We start from the raw sequence: 17,851 nt of genomic DNA, 5'->3' as shown, positions 1-17,851 counted from the left end.
CAATGATATTTCCTCTTTCTTAGGCTGAATCATCTGTAAACTTTTTCACTGGATTTTGTGTATTTTTTTCAAAATGCCTCAAATAAATGCCCAGGAAGAGGCCAGATTCTTGGGAGTAACTGATCAGAGAGCAAGAGCAAAATATAATAATAACAAAAAAACCCACATTCTTTGGGTTAAAAGGGGGGCAAAACCCGACTGAAGAAAAAATTCAAGTGGTACCTAATCCTATGCTTATGAAAAATTAATATGCCATCAGAGGAATCACAAGTACAGCTAAGATTAATGAAAGGCGCTTAAAAAATTACAAGCACACAAACTGATTTGATTAAAAAATAATCTCACTGGTCGTCCTGTAATATTCTTCAACTTATCCGCATCTATCCTGTCAGATGGTTATGATTAAAAATAGGTCAATGGAGGCTACTGATAGAAATCACATGCAAAATGCACATGCAATGAATAGTAGTGGGAATGTCCAGACAGTTTAAAATGAAAGAGCATTTCATAAGTTAAAAAAAGGGGAAGATAAAATTCTAGCATCTTACCAGAGTCTTACTAGATTTTTTGCCTTCACTATTGTCTCTCTCACTTGTGTCTTTATCATCAGCCACAGCCACTGATGTACTTTTAGCAGACCCTTCTGTATCTTCACCTTGTTCTTCTGTGGATAAGCACAGAAAAGATCTTTGAAAAGAAACTCAATGACCACTTAACAGCAGTTAAAAAATATGTCCTGTAATAAGAACAGCACCAACAGAGGGTAGCAAAACAGGTGGAAGGAGGGGTGGGGGAAAGAAAAGGGAAAGAGCAGCACTTTTAAGAGGTTGGACATTAATTACGAATAATTTGCAATGTCTCAAAATCTATTCAGAAATTCTGACTGTCTTTATCAGAGTACCCACTTTCCACCAGTGTGACAGATTTAAAGCCTGTCATTTCATATTCTTTGGCTAGAAATGATTTGTGTTAAAATACACACACACACACGCACACACACACACACACACAGAGCACACGGGCCGGAACAAAAGACAGCGCATGTAAAGCGCATCTTAGAGCCAAAAAAAAAAAAAAAAAAAAAAAACAGAAAAAAAAAGGGAGGGGTGGAATTCAAATATAAATCCTATTAGTGCAGCAGTATCCGCTAATTGCAGTAAGTAAGTATTAGGTATTAGGTACTGTATTAAATATAAACCTCTGGCTTCGCGGGAGAAGTCTCAAATTTTGTCTCCAGGGGGAGCCATTCGGGATAAATGATGCAACTTGGTCTACGGCTCCTGAGGAAGCCGCCTTACCCACACCTCGCTTACGTGTTCACACCAGCTAGATTACATGGAAATCTTCACAGTAACTCAAGCCCATTTAATTATTCGGTAAATCTTAGCTATGCTGCTACTGGTGGATTAATCTGTTATGCAGTTAGCTTCTATGCTGGGCTGTGTAGCACTAATCCGTGAAAGGCCCACTGTTCCTTTTCATCCTGTGATCATTTGTCTCTCACTGTGCTGATGTCACATTTTAATGAATTTTTAGCAATCTGAGTAATGCCAGATAACCAGACTTGCAACTCCCTACAGCACAGCATGCTGTTTTCATTGCAGCACACACACAAAAAAAAAAAAAAAGAAAAGAAAAAAAAAAAAAGAAAATCATATTTCCCAGTTCAGGTAGGAATTATACAAATTAGGAGGTGAAGGTAAAATAGGATTCGAAGCACCAGGCCGCTCAATTTCATAAAATCTTTAATGACCATATAAATTAACCCTGGAAAGGCAAAAGGTCACAGACACACATTTGCATACACTCTTCTATTCACTTTTGATAAGCAGAGCTTTTATGCAGGGAACATGATACAATTAACCCTTCAGGAACCATACAAAATGCAGCTACCGACATTTTAAGTGTCAAGCATTAACTGAAAATTACACACTGCATAAAATTTTCATTGTAAATGCTATAGTGATTGAAAGGGGAAATAGTGGCCCTCTTCGCACCCCATGTTTTATTAATAACATTCTGACAGCCGAATGAAATATCCTCTGTCATATGTAGCAGCTGAGCACAAAAAAAATTGCTGCTTAGTGCCTTACTTGCCAGCCATGCACTGAAATTGTACGCCTAGGCAAACAACCCTCGGATCGATGCGGCGAACCTATCCGATTCTCAACTCTCTGCGAAACCTTTTGTAAATCGGGAGAGAAAAACACAGCTGCAATTTTGGAAACCACACCAAAAAAAAACAAAAAAAAAAATCTCCACCACAGGCCGACGTGTTTTGCATTGACATCGGAATACAATAGGTTAGGACTAAGCCTGCGTGTCCACTTTTTGGAACAATACCGGGAGGAAGATGGTCCCCTCTTTTAAAAATAATTGCGTAGAAAAAAAAAAAAGAATTTCCACCAGAATGGCACACACACACACACACACACACACACACACACACACGCACCCCGTGCTGTTCCAGCGCTCCCCCCCCCCCCCCCGCCCCCGCCCCCTCCCACCAGGACCGCTCATCAAACGCGGAGCCATCCCTGTGGCGGCGGGGAGCGGGGCCGAGCGTGTCGGGGTGGCGGGGCGCGCGGCTCGGGATGCTGCGAGCCTGTGATCACGGCTGGCTCGGGCTGTGCTTGCTGATGCCGGGCGCGCACACATGCGGCTCGTCTCCAGTGTCAGGCCCCGTGGCCCCTCGGAGCCGACGGCAATCCCTTTTCGGCTCATCCTTGGGAAGGGACGCGTTGCTTCTTTTACTAGATTTACTGGCCCAATCCCCCTGGGCTGGAAAATGAAGTGTCAAAGTGCTACTGAGTGTCCTTATCTTGAGGGGACATAAAATTGTAAGGGCTATCGTGGCACGCATTAATAAAACATTGTGTGTGTGTCAGGCAAAGAGAAAGAAAATTATGAAGGTACTAAAAGAAAAGCTACAGTATCATCTGGGTCTCATCAGACAATTTTTGCAGGGTGCTCTCCTGTTTTTCTGGTATGTGTTTTAAGTGTGAGAGAAATTCCCAGACATGTTCTCCTATACATCATCGCGGTGTCTGACCTCAGCCTGACCCTGGCAACAGTTTGAGAAATCTGAATGTGAACAAAGACTCTGTGTCAGCAGCAGGGAGAGATTGCGGGATAGACTTTCCCCATCAACTTAATCGCAAACAGCAGTTCTGAGGCATAACTTTACAGGGCTCCACCAAGCCACAAACACATAACCTTTAGAGGTGAAACTGCCCCCCGCTCCCCACCCCCACCCCCCTTCTGTGATTTTTCTCAGTCTTGTGGTGCTCCCTTTGATGTAGCAAGGCAATTAGCTCTAATGTTCAAGTACTGCAGACCTGTTTTATGGTTTGGAAGGTGAGAGCTGTTTATTACAGGTAGGCTCCTGGGGGCCATAAAGGCTTTGCAAATTTTTAATCATGCAAAAAACTAATCAAAATGTAACTTATACACACCATAAAAATTAATATCATTATTATGCACAGTATAAATTGCCTGCCTTGGCTTTCAATGGCGCTCACTTCTAGAAAATACATTTGGCATTCATTTCAGAAATATGTATGGCATTCACTTCAGAATAAATTTCATAGACAGAAATGATAATACAACTTCTATTTTCTTTCAAAATTACAGAAAGACCGTCTAAGACTCACACTGTCGCGACAATTATCAAAGGGATGAGATAGAAATACAACAGCTCTAACTTAAAAGCAGTTAGCAAATTACAAAAAAGATCCTAAGACCATTTGTTAGAATAGATATTGAGGATATGTAACGAAGTGTGCTATCAAAGACACTACATACCTATGCCAGATGCCACAAACGTCTCTTTTTAATAACATTTTTGTTCTTATATCATATGCTAACCAACAAGGATACTATTCCGTTATAAAAATGTGATGGTCCCTGCTCAAAGACACAAAATTATGAATGATTATGTATCAAAAAAAAAAAAAACAGTATCATGGCACTACAGATTCCAGAACAAGTCCTAATGCTCTGTTTTAAATTTACAAGAGTCCTGCCTATATACATTTACAAATGTCAGCTTTGAAAATGAATAGAACACCGGATTCAAATGTACTTTAATGGCTTTTAATAACACTTACTATTGCAATATGATATTTTATTCACACCTGGTTTTATTTGTCCAAATGTTGAAAATTTCTTTTGATGTTGGATCTCTTGAGTTTAGCCATTATCAATCTTTTTCCTTACAACTGACTCAGAATTAAACACAAAAATGAGGTTAGCAGTCTGCACTAAAACTGTAAAATAAGGGAAAATGGAAAAGTTAAGCTTCAGAGGTAATGTTAATCAGCTGATATTGCATATTATATATTCTACATGTTATAGTTTAATATGTTATCTACACTCTCAGACCCCAATTCTACATTGATTTTATGAAGGAAGACCCTTATGACTCCCCTCAGCCTGGTGAAGTCAAGATGTGTGATGATTTCAATGCCACAATGCAGGCCTCAGCCAAAGTTGAATAGCATGTACCAGCAGTAAATTAGATGAATATTCATACACAGATTAGAAAGTCTGACTTACTGAGATGCAAATAAAGGAACAAATGCACCCACCATAGCCAAGGGGAAGGGACAGACAAACAAATAATATTTTTTGAAATAAAACATTGAATAGCTAAAACAAGACATGACCAAGTTGAAATAATCTTCTCTCCTTTAATTTAAATGCATTGTGATAATCATCGAGGTGTATCAATCACCTTTCCTTGTGTTTTATCAGAGAAGTTTCCCTCCTAAGGAGCAGCACTGGGATTCTGTCTTCAAGTCTATTTAAGAGACATATTATTTTGAAGGATCAATTTTCATTGGTTTGTTCTTACATCACTGATATATCAATCAACAGCCAGTAGTTCCTGTTTTGGTCCTGGATTTGTTGTTGTTGTTGTTGTTGTTGGTATCCTTTTTGCCTTCTCCAAATTGCAAATAATTTCCTAAATAAGGATGAATCTACTAGTTGTGGGTGAGTAATTGTGGTTACAAGAGAGAAAGCAAGATTAAGCAAGTGTTTGTGGCTGAGCGCCGGATGGATGGGGAAAGAAAAATCAATCGACTAAAGTAGTAAGTAAATAAATATGAAACGAGAGAGATTTTAAAAAATAATTGGGGTTTGTTATTCAATATGTTCAATAAATAGCTGAATCAAAGGTACCCATAAGTGTTCAGTACAGGTATATCCCAGGTTCAACTAGTAAAGTGAATGGCTTATTGAGATTAACTGTCAGGATGAGAAAGTAACGGCTAGCAAGGATAATGGAATGGTGGAGTGCAGGGATGGACAGACAGCAGATATTGTAGGGGAAGGAGGAACAAATAGCAAAAGAAAAATAATGAAAAACCCACAGAATACGAAGAGAAGAAAAAATTAACTGAAAGCAGTGCTTGTGGATTTACTTCCAGATTATCCTAGTTAGACTACTTAGTTGGTAAAATCTTCCTGCTTCTGGATTGCCATCTATTCATCCAAATATTCCAGGAAGTGTTTGCTCTATTTTCTGGCTGGTCTTGCAGAGCATGAGTGAGGAACCGGATGCCTCACTCATTCAGGATCTTGACTGCATCCTCTAGTGGTCATATTTCATCTTCAAATAGGATTTCTAATTTCTCATTTAGAGACTCAGGGGAATAACAGCACCAACACATTAATAACTGTTTCTAATCACTGTGTTATATTTAAAACTATAGCTGTTAGAAGGCTGAACTTCCCATAAACAAGCCTATAATTAAGTGATAATCATCATATTGACCAGAAAGTGCTAACCCGCAGTTAGTATCAAATTGTACCATTTTGTTTGTGGTGCATCATTTGAATCTTTATAGTGGTCTAATATTTTCTCTGGTTGAAACATATTACTGTGTCAGAGGAGGCTGACTGCAAAGCTGGCTGAAGAGAGTGCGCCGTGGTGGCTCCTTCCCAAGGAGTGTCACAAATCACACCCGCTTTAATCCATCCACTCCACCAGCAGCCAGTATTCCCCACTTGCCACACTCAGCCTCACCTTGCCGGAGAAAGGTAGCTCTCATCTACTCTACTTCATTTTGCTTCTTAACTTCTGAAGGTAGAAGAGATTTATTATCACCAGCTAATCTGCCTAGCACTTTACTATTTCCTAATCTAGTTTTTTCTATTTTTTTTTCTTTTTTTTTTTTACCACAGTCTGCTTCAAGCTGCTGGAGAAAGGAAAGGAATGTTCTCCCCAGAAGTTAGAGGGTGGGGTGTCCTTTCCAGTCTGGCTGCTGAGCAAGCTCTCCCTTTCCCTCATTGCTGGCTGGGATTGACTGCATTCTAGTCTCCCTATAGTCTCAAAGTAAGTCAGGAAAAGAAGTGTGTTTTACTCTAATAATGGTGTAAAATGTGGAAAAAAACTTTTGGTAAGCTTATGCTGAGCCATACCAATTTATCAGAAAATTGGAAAATCTGTGTTTGTATTTTTCTTGTTTTATTTCTACATCAATATTTTATCAAATATTTTGCAATAGGCAAAAGAAGCATATGCTGACAAAAACCATTAACTGAGAATGTCAGCTATTCAGAATGAAACTCAGCAATGTTTTCCAGATGTGATTGGAGATGTACAGTTAATCATTTATTATGCAAAAGGGATACTTTTCTTACTTGGCCATTTCTAGAAAGGCATTGAAGCATGAATCTGTATTGAGAACAGTCTCACTTTTCCAACTGATCAGTGCTTTTCTGTTGGCTGCCATTACGGTTCATAGAAACTGCTGTTTCTCCCATCAGCATAAGGCATGAGCAGCACTAGCATTGTCTGACTTGAAGACGAATACATTTCCATCAAGGTTATTTAGAAAAGAAAATTAAACCTCATTGTTAATTTCTATTCAACATGCTGGATACACCCTGCTGAATTTCAGACACTGCTCTAAGCTTCCTCCCTATGGAGGGAGAGACAGGTATCTTCAGGGCACAAGCCAGACTTTATGCAGGCTGAACTGTCTAATCCTCCCTGACTACAGATGGGTTTTAGAACGAAGTTTAGTGTTTGGAGTGGAGACTTTTCACCTAGGTACTGCAGCTAAATGCCCCGAAGTAGGTGGGTGAAACCCAAGCCCAAGAGCCTGACCCAAGGCTCAGAAAATCAATGAGAGTCCTCCTCATGATCTTCACCAATTACTGGGTGCTCATTTCTAGCCTGTTGGAAAAAAAAAAAACCATATATATATATATCTATATACTGGATCTTCACAGGATCATTCACCTTTTTTTATATACTTGTTCAGCCTTGTTTACTTTTCAGTGTTGCTGTTCAATCTGTGTGTTCAATGTCCCTTCATATACAAACCCATCTACTGTCTCTGATTTCTTGCATTTTTTCCTGGCCTCCTACTTGAGCTGAGTTTCCAATACATCATGTAAGTGGTGAGATTGGCTCTCCCATTCACAGTTCCCAGAATAATCCTTTAGAGTGTATTTACAATGAACTCCACAATGTTAATTAACAGCTCATTTAAAATGTCATTTAAATGACATATTTTATTAGTGACTCAGTTTTTGAATCTTTCTCTGAAATACACTGTAAAATCCTTCTCCATTTACCTTCCAGACTTACTTTCTGAATTATTCACCTCTTTTGGCTCACTAACGGTATGTCTCTGAAATTTTCTGTAAGAATTCTGTTAGCGCATATATTTCTCCTTTGTCTTTTGAGAATACTAGAGTAAAAGAATTTATTTTCTTTGCCATCTCTTGATCATTTTGAATTGACTCTTTATCCTCTGGTGGTCTAACAGACCTAATGACTGTTCTGCAGGTTTTCTATTTCTGAGATACTTTAACAATTCTGTTTAGCTTTCCTAGGTACCTTCATGTATTTGCTCCTCTTAGGCAACCTTATGTTCAGTTTTATTAACATCACTTTAGCTTTATTTCCACTTTTAAGGATACATTTTCTGACCCGAATAAATTCTAGTACTATGCCTTGTTGCGTAGCTAACTACATCCCTCCAGTTAAAATATTCCTTTTTCTTGATGTTAAGTGTCCCAAGCAGAATTAGGTGATCTATGTACAGTGACTAAAATTTTTCCTGATATGAAACACTTTTTTTCTGAAACTTTAAAAATAACCTTTACAGAATTATTTTTTGAGGCTTAGTTTGTTTGTTTATTTGTTTTGTACAATTACCTGACAAGTATTCTGTAGCATATATGTTCCATGGATTTTTTTACAAATTTATTTGTTGCAAATATCACCTAAATCTTAAGAGTTCAAAAATTTGGCTTCTTATGAAGCATAAGCAATATATGAAGTGGTCTTTGTTTTGTTGGAGAGACAATACAGGTGTTTTTAGCTTCCCCTCCAACTCAGATCACAATGATTAGGTCATGTGTAAGAATCTTCACCGAGACTTCTACCCGCAAATTCCTCCCAAAATCCCGTGTAGAAAATGGGTTTCCTGGCTCAGCTGTAGCTGTACTATACAAAATATAGAATATTAACACATGGTCAAGCTCTGTCATTGAGACAGGAATAAAGGGTAAAGTCTGCTTATCAAAACTAGCAAAAAGTACTAAAAATCAGCAGCACATTCCTGCCTCCCTGCTGTCTCCCATCCCCTTCTGTCCCTGTTTCCCTTGCCCTCTCCAGTGTCATTCTGGAAAATCTGGACAAAAAACTTTTGTGTCATTACTCAAGAATCATGCAGTTTTGTGGAATGTTCCTGAATCACATTTTAGTGTGTTTGGGATCCATAGCCCATGACGGACACATCTCTATCCCCTTCGTAGCCTACAGGATCTTTTCAATTTCAGTGCTATGCCTCATTACATAAGCTAGTCTTCTCTCGCTGCATTGTTTGAGATCAGAAATTACACTATCCTGTTGATTACTTTGAGGCTTGAAACAAGTCCACTGCCAAGTTGGTTGGAGACACATGTATGGCATGCTCTGAAGATGAGCAGTATCAACTAGTTATTAGCACAATAATGGTGATTCATAAATACTGAAATAGAATAAACTGCATAAACAGATTTTCTGAATTTAAAAATGCCAGTTACATTTAGGAGTTCTCCCAAGGCCAAGTCAAGCGTTCAGGTCACCCAGTCTTGCTGTAAAGCTTCTTCTGTCATGGCAGCAGAATGGCATGGGTGGCTTTATTTGTATCCATTTTTGTATCCATTTTTCCTTTTACTAAACTAGTGTTATATTTAGTGTTATAAGCCAGTGTTTATATATAGAATTATATTCAGCAATATAATTCTATCTCTGAGGAAGCAAAGGACATCCCTTTCCTATAGACTCCCTGCTCACAACTGCCTAATGAGCACAAATCTACAGTGCCAATTTAGCTAAAACCCTGAAATGCCTTGTGAGGTGGCTCTGTTGATAGCATTGACAATATTTCAGAGAAGCTTCTGAAAAAGCCTCGAACTTAAAATTTTTTCTTAATGACTTTAGACAAGTTGATAGCACCACCCCTTTGTAAGCTTAATGCAGACTTCTCACCATAGATACGCCTTTTGCTGTAACTTCAGTAAACTCTAAGTGTTGGGGATGGAATCTCTTCTGCAGGTTGGATCTCATATGCATTAAAAAAAAAAAATAGCCAAATGATTCAGCTACTTCTAAGAATAGAATTAGGCAAACAGATTTTATATGTGTATATATGTTTTGGAAATCTTTACTGTTCCAATGACTTTAAATTAGAATCCAAAATTTGGCAGATAGGATGCCGTCTGGCTGTGCCACATTGGATTAAACTGCCCAAATTCAGCCAGGCAATACAGCTTTGAAAAATTCTACTTACCTCATGCTCAGAAAAGCCGCTTGTACTGAAGAGCTCAAATTCCTCCTAGGACTCCATAATCATCGAACACACTCACACTTCCCACAGTTGCTGAGAGCCCACCAAAGTGCATATTCAGTCACATCTCATGAAGCCTCCACAAACCTCTTCACCTAGTTTCTCCGTGAACTAAACAAGGCACATGCCATCCTCATAGAGGAAATGCAGCTTAAGTAGGTCTAAAATACAAATTCTACTGGCAGCTCCACTGTACAAATGGACTGCAACTGTATTATCCTTACTACAGTGAAACCAAACTTTCCCTTCTTATTGTTACTCTTTTGCTGCTGTGTGTCATTGTGCAATGCACTGTGAACTGATCGCTGTAGGAGAGCAGGAACAGTATGTTCCCCTTGTGTTAATAGGTTGGCAGGAGCAAAAGAAGTATAGAAGGGAGATTTGGGGGGTTAGAGAAACAATTGGGGAGAGGTAAGCAGAATGTGGTCTGAAGAAAAGAACATGAAAGACCAGGAGATGGGTGAGGGAGGAGAAACTGAGATGGCAATTACGATCAAAAGAAAAATAGGTAGAAGGTGGGAGACAAGGACTGGAATCAGCAGTGTACCAAATTCCAGCACCAAACTGGACTTCAGGAGATAGAGCTGGCTGGGACCAAAAGTGCAGACCACTGCAATCTGCTAAGCAAATGAGGCAAAGACATTGAGACATGCTGAGAGGCTTGTGCAGGAATATTGGAGCTGGTAGTCAGCAGGGATGGAAGTATTCATGGATGGATAGGGGAGAGAGATGGGAGCTGACTAGAAATATAGAAGAGACATTGGAAGAATGAGCAGCAGAAGTGGATAAGAAAAAGAGAGATCACTGGTGGAGTGGGAAAAGTCATGTATAAAAAGAGTTGGAGGATAGATGTGAAGAGAAAATGATAGTTGAAGATAGTGATTACTAGGCAAAGAGACTGGAAATTAGTATCAGTAAAACATGGTGTTCTCCACTGCTCAAAATTAAATTCTTGATTTTTTGGTCTTATAATTATTCTTCTGGCTTACTGCACTACCTTTCACCAGTGCTTGTCCACGGAGAAAACAAAAACCTGCTACTCTCAGTTGGCTCATTAGCTATAGTAGAAGGGGTTTGTGTAGCAAATCCAAACCCAATGATGTTTTATATGACTTTCAGTACAGTCCTGCATGGCAACTTTTTTCAAGTTTAAGTCTTCAAAAATAACTATGGGATTATAGATGAAAAAAAAAAACACCCAAAACCAAACAAAACATGTTTTTAGAATCATTAATAATATCACAGAAGTAATAGACTTTAATATCTTAAAAAATACATCCAGACACGTCCTTTGTGACACAAACTTTAATTTTCTGATCAAGCTCTACCTTATGACAAAGCCTGTTGTCTTATTCACTGCACAAAACTATTGATACTTATTTAGTGAAAAGCTATTCAAGATTTTGTTTCCTTCTCAGTATTTAACATGCAGCCACATGTTTTATTTACTACATCTCTTCAATCCACTCTGAAAGCCAAATTATTCATTTCAGTATTGACTTTTTATTGCTGCACAAACATTAATGAATTTATCTTCATTATGTTCTAAAAGATGAGTAGGCAATTCTGCAGTTTCAGAGAGGGGAGGTGTGCAGAAATTGAGGTTAAAAAAATCTACTAACTTGGAGAACTCAGTTTGATACAGATGGGACCCAATTTTTTCCAAGTACATAGCAATATATAGCACTTTATATGCTCAAAGCACAGCACTGATTGCTTTCATTTGCAGCTCTGTGTGTCAGCACTTATTTAACACTATAGTACAGCCTCAAATCAAGCACTCAGAAAATGAAGGCCACACAGTCAGTGAACTCCTATGAAAAGTCTGGGTAAGGTGACCTGCTTAAGACAAAAAATAGGATCTCTCCAGCAGAGACAGATATGGAAGCAAGCTCTTCAGTTGTATTAAACATACCCCGTTATTTCTCTTCCTGCCATCCCCAGCTTCCTTCACTATACACGTTCTGAATTTCTCAGCAAACACAACAAGGCTCTAAAGACACTTTCTGCCATCCCTGCACAGCAATGATTCATCCATAACCCCATGCAGCTCCATTCTGCAAACTCAGAAAGGCAACAAGGGGGAAGTGCATGTGACCATGTATTTACAGACCAGATCTCCACGCATACACACATGGTGCTGAATGAAGGTAGTACAGCCTATATTAGCCCTTGATTGAGAAAGTGGATTTTCTGAGAAGCAGAAGCAGATCAGCTCTACTATATCAATATATTAACCTCCTCTTTTTCTTGCTCAGGCGTATAAGATCAACAAGCAGTATATATTTACAGATGATGCTATCTGAATATTATTGCAACATATGAAGTCATAAAATGCATAAGGGTAGACTGTATGGCAACATATAAGGATTTTCCTGCACAAATCAGGATGAAGTTCACAGGAGTGGTGTGACTAAAACCGCATGCAGAGGTGTAGTATTCTACTGATTCACTTTACTAGATTAAACTCAGGCTTAGCTAATTTAGGAATAGGATTTAGGAATAGGATTTAGGAATTTAGGAATAGTGCAGTAACTGTAGTTACTAAGTATCATAGGGAATGTAGAGTGTCTTCTTTTTATTCTATATACAGGCAGATATCTGTGCTAATTGATGAAATTTCATCACTGTATTAGTATGCAAATAGTGCTTTCAGACACACACTAGTCAATTCATACATGTTGTAATTGCAAAAAACACTGTACCTTCCCTTATGATGGAAAGAGACAAGTAAAGATAAGACACAATTACAGTTGGGCAGATGTGCTATATTTGTGAAAATTATTGTTTTCTTTTTGAAAAAAGATTTTTTGATCACCTCAGCATAAATTAGCTCCACAGTTATCACTAAGATGAAGAATGGAGAGGAAAAAAAAAAACAACCAAAACAAACCACCAAAAAAAACCCCCACAAATGGACTTTGTAAACTATTGGCATGGATTGGCTTTGTTTGAGTAAGGGTATTCACTTTGAAGTTCAAATCTTCAGAGTTCACACTACAGAAAAATGAGCTTAAGTGAACATACAACATTTGATTTCCAGAAGTGATCAGTGCTAACTCAGCACCCATGGACTAAAAGCTGATCAGTTTCAAGAATCTACATAGTCTTAAAAAATTAGCAAAACCCCATACATCAGCCACAGAGGATTTTTATCAGTGCAAAATAGATGGTCAACACCTGGCCTTTAAGCAGATTTTATAGTCCTCATAAAACATATATCCTCCATACACACTAACCTACAAATACACTAGAAAGTTCCACTCCTTTCAAATCATGTGTTCAGAAAACCATGTGTGCTGGACTTTGAGGTCTGGGGATTATAATAGTCACTCGTTTATAGCAGTTTTTCACTTGAAAAGTGGAACATGCTGTGAAGTAAGCAGCAAATAACTTCCAAAATCAGAAAAAAACCCCACCCTATGAAGTTGCTTATTATAAAAGCAAGATTAATTTAGGCATCTTCATTAAAAAAATAGAATAAATTCTGCTGCTTACTGTACAGTTAATCTATGCATCTTTAAAGACTTCTATTTTTAGTCTCATACAGTACTTGAGCATACAATGTTCAGTTCTTTTTAAGATATGGGTAAAGAGCTTGATTTACATATTTTTTAAATATTTTATTAATCTTTTTTTAAAAACAAATCCTGTGAAAATTAACCAAGTGGGTTTTAGACCAGTCCTAGTTAGCTACCTTTATGTTGCTGATCTGTCCAGTCCAGTCAGATTTGCTGATCTGGGGATATTCTGAGGAGCACACAGGAAAGACAGGGATAAGCATTTGAGATAACTGTGAGAATGCAAGATGAAGCAATTACTGCAGGCACCACACTTTTCTGTATAAACATCCCTTTTTTGAGATATACTCCCTTTAGGACTTCAAAGAAGCTTGGGCAGAGATCTCTTTCTTTCCTATATGTACAACATATTTATTTGCTGTCACTCACGAAACCTTTTAAAATATATTTCATGGTTAAGAACCAGCGCTCTGGTTCAACTCACTTCAGAAACTAGATTCAAGGTTTTGGTTTGTCTGTTCTATTTGTAACACAATCTGTCCCACAAGCACCAGTCTGGGAACTGAGAGCTATGCCATGGGCTTTCTCCTCAGAACTTGTTGTGGGGGTGAAACAGGGCATTATTAATTTCATACTAACACTATTTGGCAGGAATTAGCAATCAGCCTGTCATTTTTATTCATCCAGATGCTTTGTGAAAGCTCCTATACCTGCTTAGCCAGCATACTTGACATACTCACTACCAGCATCATCACAGATAAACATACTGGTTATATTCTCAAATGATGAGGAAATAGGAAGAGACTCTTCATCCAAGGTTTTTCTGAGTTAGTATCTATTTTGGACTGCATGTGACAATGAGGTGACATTCCTCACTCATTCCATCGTGTGCGGCATACAATTTGTCAGACCTAACAAATGCATGTTTTAGCTGATGGCTAAAAGGGACCATATGCGTGTTTCTGTATCTTCAGAGGATGTCAGCCTGGCAGGATACTTAAGGTCAAATTGGTTGCATGGCTTCTGCCACTTCCAAGATCTATGCATACAAGTACGCATGCTGCTTTTGGATACCACCTCACAAAAGCTGATACAAACTTGAACTTCATAAAAAGTTAAAATATTTTGTTCATATATATGTATACAGACAAAAATCAATTGACAAGTTGACTTCAACAGAGGCTGAGAATACAAAAGATCAGGAGAAGCATGCAACATTTTACCTTGCTCCTACATAGGGAAGTTAGATGCTTCAACACAAAAAAAAAACCACTAACTGAACACTTGCAATTCATCAGTTATGGGATTAAGTAAACTATTTTCCATCTCTGAGAAAAGAAAATTCAGGTGTTGGTGTAACAAAAAGCTTTTTTACCATTGTTTAACAATGACATTTTAAGTCAATTTTTAAAATATAAAGAAAATACTATTCCAACAGCATTTTATGAGGTTATGACAAGCCCATACACGCTGCCTTTCCAAATAAAGAGAAACAGGACTGGTCTGAAGCTCCATTTAGGGCCTGGAATGTATTTCAGCTCTTTCTGAAAAATCAGCTAACATACCTCTAAGAGAAACAAGCTGAAAATGGAATCTGATTCAACTAGGTCTTCTTCCTTGCAAGTTAGTTGTTGGAAACCAAATAAGAAATATCACATGAGACTACTATAAACTCAGCATAACTAAGTTTGAACCCAATCCCTAGTTTCTAATAGAAAATAATAATCAAAGGTGAAAATAAAATTGCCTAATACTTCAAAGAGAGCATGCAGGTTCAGCAGCTTTCAATAAATTCCTTCCAGAAGCAGTTGATGATCAAACTCTAATGACGACTTATTACATGTATTTCTTAATTCAAAATGAGAAGTTTTCACAGAAAAAGTGTTTTCAGTCCTACTTCTATAATTCATTCACTCATGGCCAAAGAACGGCACTCTAAAGGAAGCCAAGACCTGCTGCTTATCCTCTAAGCAACAAAGTCAAGGAGAGTCCTTCTGTGAGCTGAATTATAGACGTGCATTTACTGCTGGCAACATGGAAGACATGTTTTGTTGCAGAAATTTATGAAGACGTGGTCAGCTTTTGGAACTTTCTCACAATCTCAGTGTTTAAGGAGTTATGCAAGAATGTGAACTTTCACTTGATAACAAACCAGAATAAAAAATTGTCATAATTGTGGGGAAAACAGAAGAAGAGATGAGAAGAACAACAACAAGAACAAGAACAAGAAACAATTCCAAAGACAACACCACTGTTTCCAAAGTGCAAAAAGAAAGCCTCAAACTCAAACCCAAATGTGTTATAATCAATTCACAATTATCCAGAGTACTACAGGGGTGGGGCTACTTATATAAAGCAAAACCATATGTAAACTACACTAAAAGAAACACATTTAGACATTTACTTTGAAGTAATTCACTTACTTTCACTTGTAAATAGCTACCTATGGAACGAAGGAACAGCATTAAATCGCAGTAAGCGGAGCAGGCCTGGTAGAGCAATATTTATTCTGTGTCATGCATTCTACAGCAATGGGCTGCAGCCAGTGGTGTGGGCAGCAGATGGGCTCTGGTCGAGCCACAATCCAGGTAGTCTACTCACAGATAATTCAAATTTGACTGCTTTATAAATCTCAGGAAATTTAAGGCAGTCTCATGACCATTGAGTTATGGAGTTGAAAATATTACAAACTGTCAAAAATACAAGCCACCCTCCAAAAACCTTCCGCCAATTAAATCTCCTTGGCTGTAACTTAGAAAAACTGTAAGCCTTGTAAAAACCTTTTTACTGAATGTCTCCACCTATGTTTCCTCCCTCCAGCTACAAACATATGAAAAAAGTAGTTGAGAAATGAAGAAGTTGTGAAATTTGATAATTGGGTTAATGACAATAATAAAAAGAAACCCTTGAAAAATTGAGGACAAAAAATCTTTTATTGGAAAGACGTTTTCTTCCTCAGATGAATTATAGATCAAATCTGTGGAAAACACTGTTGATAATTATTCTAGGACTCCTATGATTAAGAAAACAGTACACAGCCTGTTCCATTTTAAGTGTCCCCCCCCTTGCTTAAGCAGAAATGCAGTTACAATAATTTTATGGTACATAAAATGAAAACACTTGGCCTACCAAGTAACAGCGAAGCAACATGCACAGTTTTATAGATGTACAGTATCATTTAGAACCCTGCCGTTTCATTGAATTGTGTTGAATCTTTTTTATCGTTTCTTCATCTAACCTAATTTGCCTAAACCCCTTATTTAATATTCCTCCTACTGTTGTTTATTTCTCACTGAAAGAGTGTAATAGCAACCGAAACGATAATATAATACAAATAAAGGCCAGAGCTGGTGGTATATCCTCTTAGAAGTGTGAACACTCCTCTATCTTTTTCAATTCCAGGGTTTCAAGACTTTTCTTTGGTAGGGGAGAATTTAATAAGACAAATAATCAGTCATGAAGAATGAAGCAGAACTCTGCTAGTGACTGCCGAGCCCAAAATGATGCATTGTACAAGGAAGAAGACAATACAGTTATTCTTTGTAATAGAGGACACAGCACAAGTCCTAAACTATTATAATGAACTCTGGGACTAAAGACCAGATCTTAGGTTTTGATAAGGTTGTTTTTCATTGCTTCAGCAGCACACAGATGCCTAAAAGATGGTTTAAATGGCTGGAGGAAAGTCTTAAATTAAAAGGATGCCCAGTGGCACAGAGCCAATGTTGCTGGTTCATTCAGAGTGGACATTAGCAATTCCTGTGTGTAGAATAAGATATTCCAAACAGCCTTAAGCTGACCTAAATTACACCAGTTTCAAAAATCTTGGGAATGTCTGAAATTTACCTCAGTTAACTCCCCCGTTTTCAAATGCAGAGTCACACTATCAGTGCAATTCCAGAGACAAGTACATTTGTTAGCACTCATGGTAAAAGAATATTAAAAGTTAAAAGTTCTTAAAGAGCTGGAAAGAGAATAAAGCCCGTTTACTATTTACATTTTGAAATAAGAAAGCACATCTAACTTTCTTCCTGAATGGAGCTATTAAATCTATTACAGAGGAAGCAAAGTGAAGTTTATAAGAATCTTGCCCTCTGAGAATTTCAATGGGTAAAAGCTGTGGAAATTTCACTTTATTGCCACTGTTCCGCCTACACAAGGGAGCACTTGTAATATTGATTAAATTGGACACGGACAGAAGAAAAATATGTAACATTTATCAAAGCCTACAAGTGCAAGAAACAAAACCAGAAATTCCATTTGTTATTGCAGGGTCTAGAAAAATATGATGGGATGTACCTTAAATGCAACAGGAAAATAGTAGTGCCTGTGTTTTCTGTCAAGTTTTGGAGAAACTACTGTACCTAATTCTTAGTTTCCAGAACATCAACTTAAACTTAGAGCCAGCTCACTCTCTTGGAAGCCACAGATACAGTTAGGAACTTGGCCTCTGTCTCCTGACCTGGGCCAGATATC

The 17,851-nt window shown here is 38.0% G+C and overlaps 1 protein-coding gene across 1 annotated transcript in view; it reads right to left on the bottom strand.

Annotated features, from left to right (window-relative positions):
* The window catches only part of ZFHX4 (zinc finger homeobox 4), a 129,774-nt gene that overhangs the window by 25,416 nt on the left and 86,507 nt on the right, over window positions 1-17,851 (bottom strand). The window contains exon 4 of the mRNA XM_086609411.1: window positions 549-664. Coding sequence (XP_086465537.1) covers window positions 549-664 — 116 coding nt within the window. The remainder of the gene's footprint in view (window positions 1-548; window positions 665-17,851) is intronic.

The sequence above is a fragment of the Tauraco erythrolophus genome, chromosome 3 (genome assembly GCF_009769465.1).
Source record: "Tauraco erythrolophus isolate bTauEry1 chromosome 3, bTauEry1.pri, whole genome shotgun sequence".
NCBI lineage: Eukaryota > Metazoa > Chordata > Aves > Musophagiformes > Musophagidae > Tauraco > Tauraco erythrolophus.
This window is presented reverse-complemented; position numbering and strand designations above follow the sequence as displayed.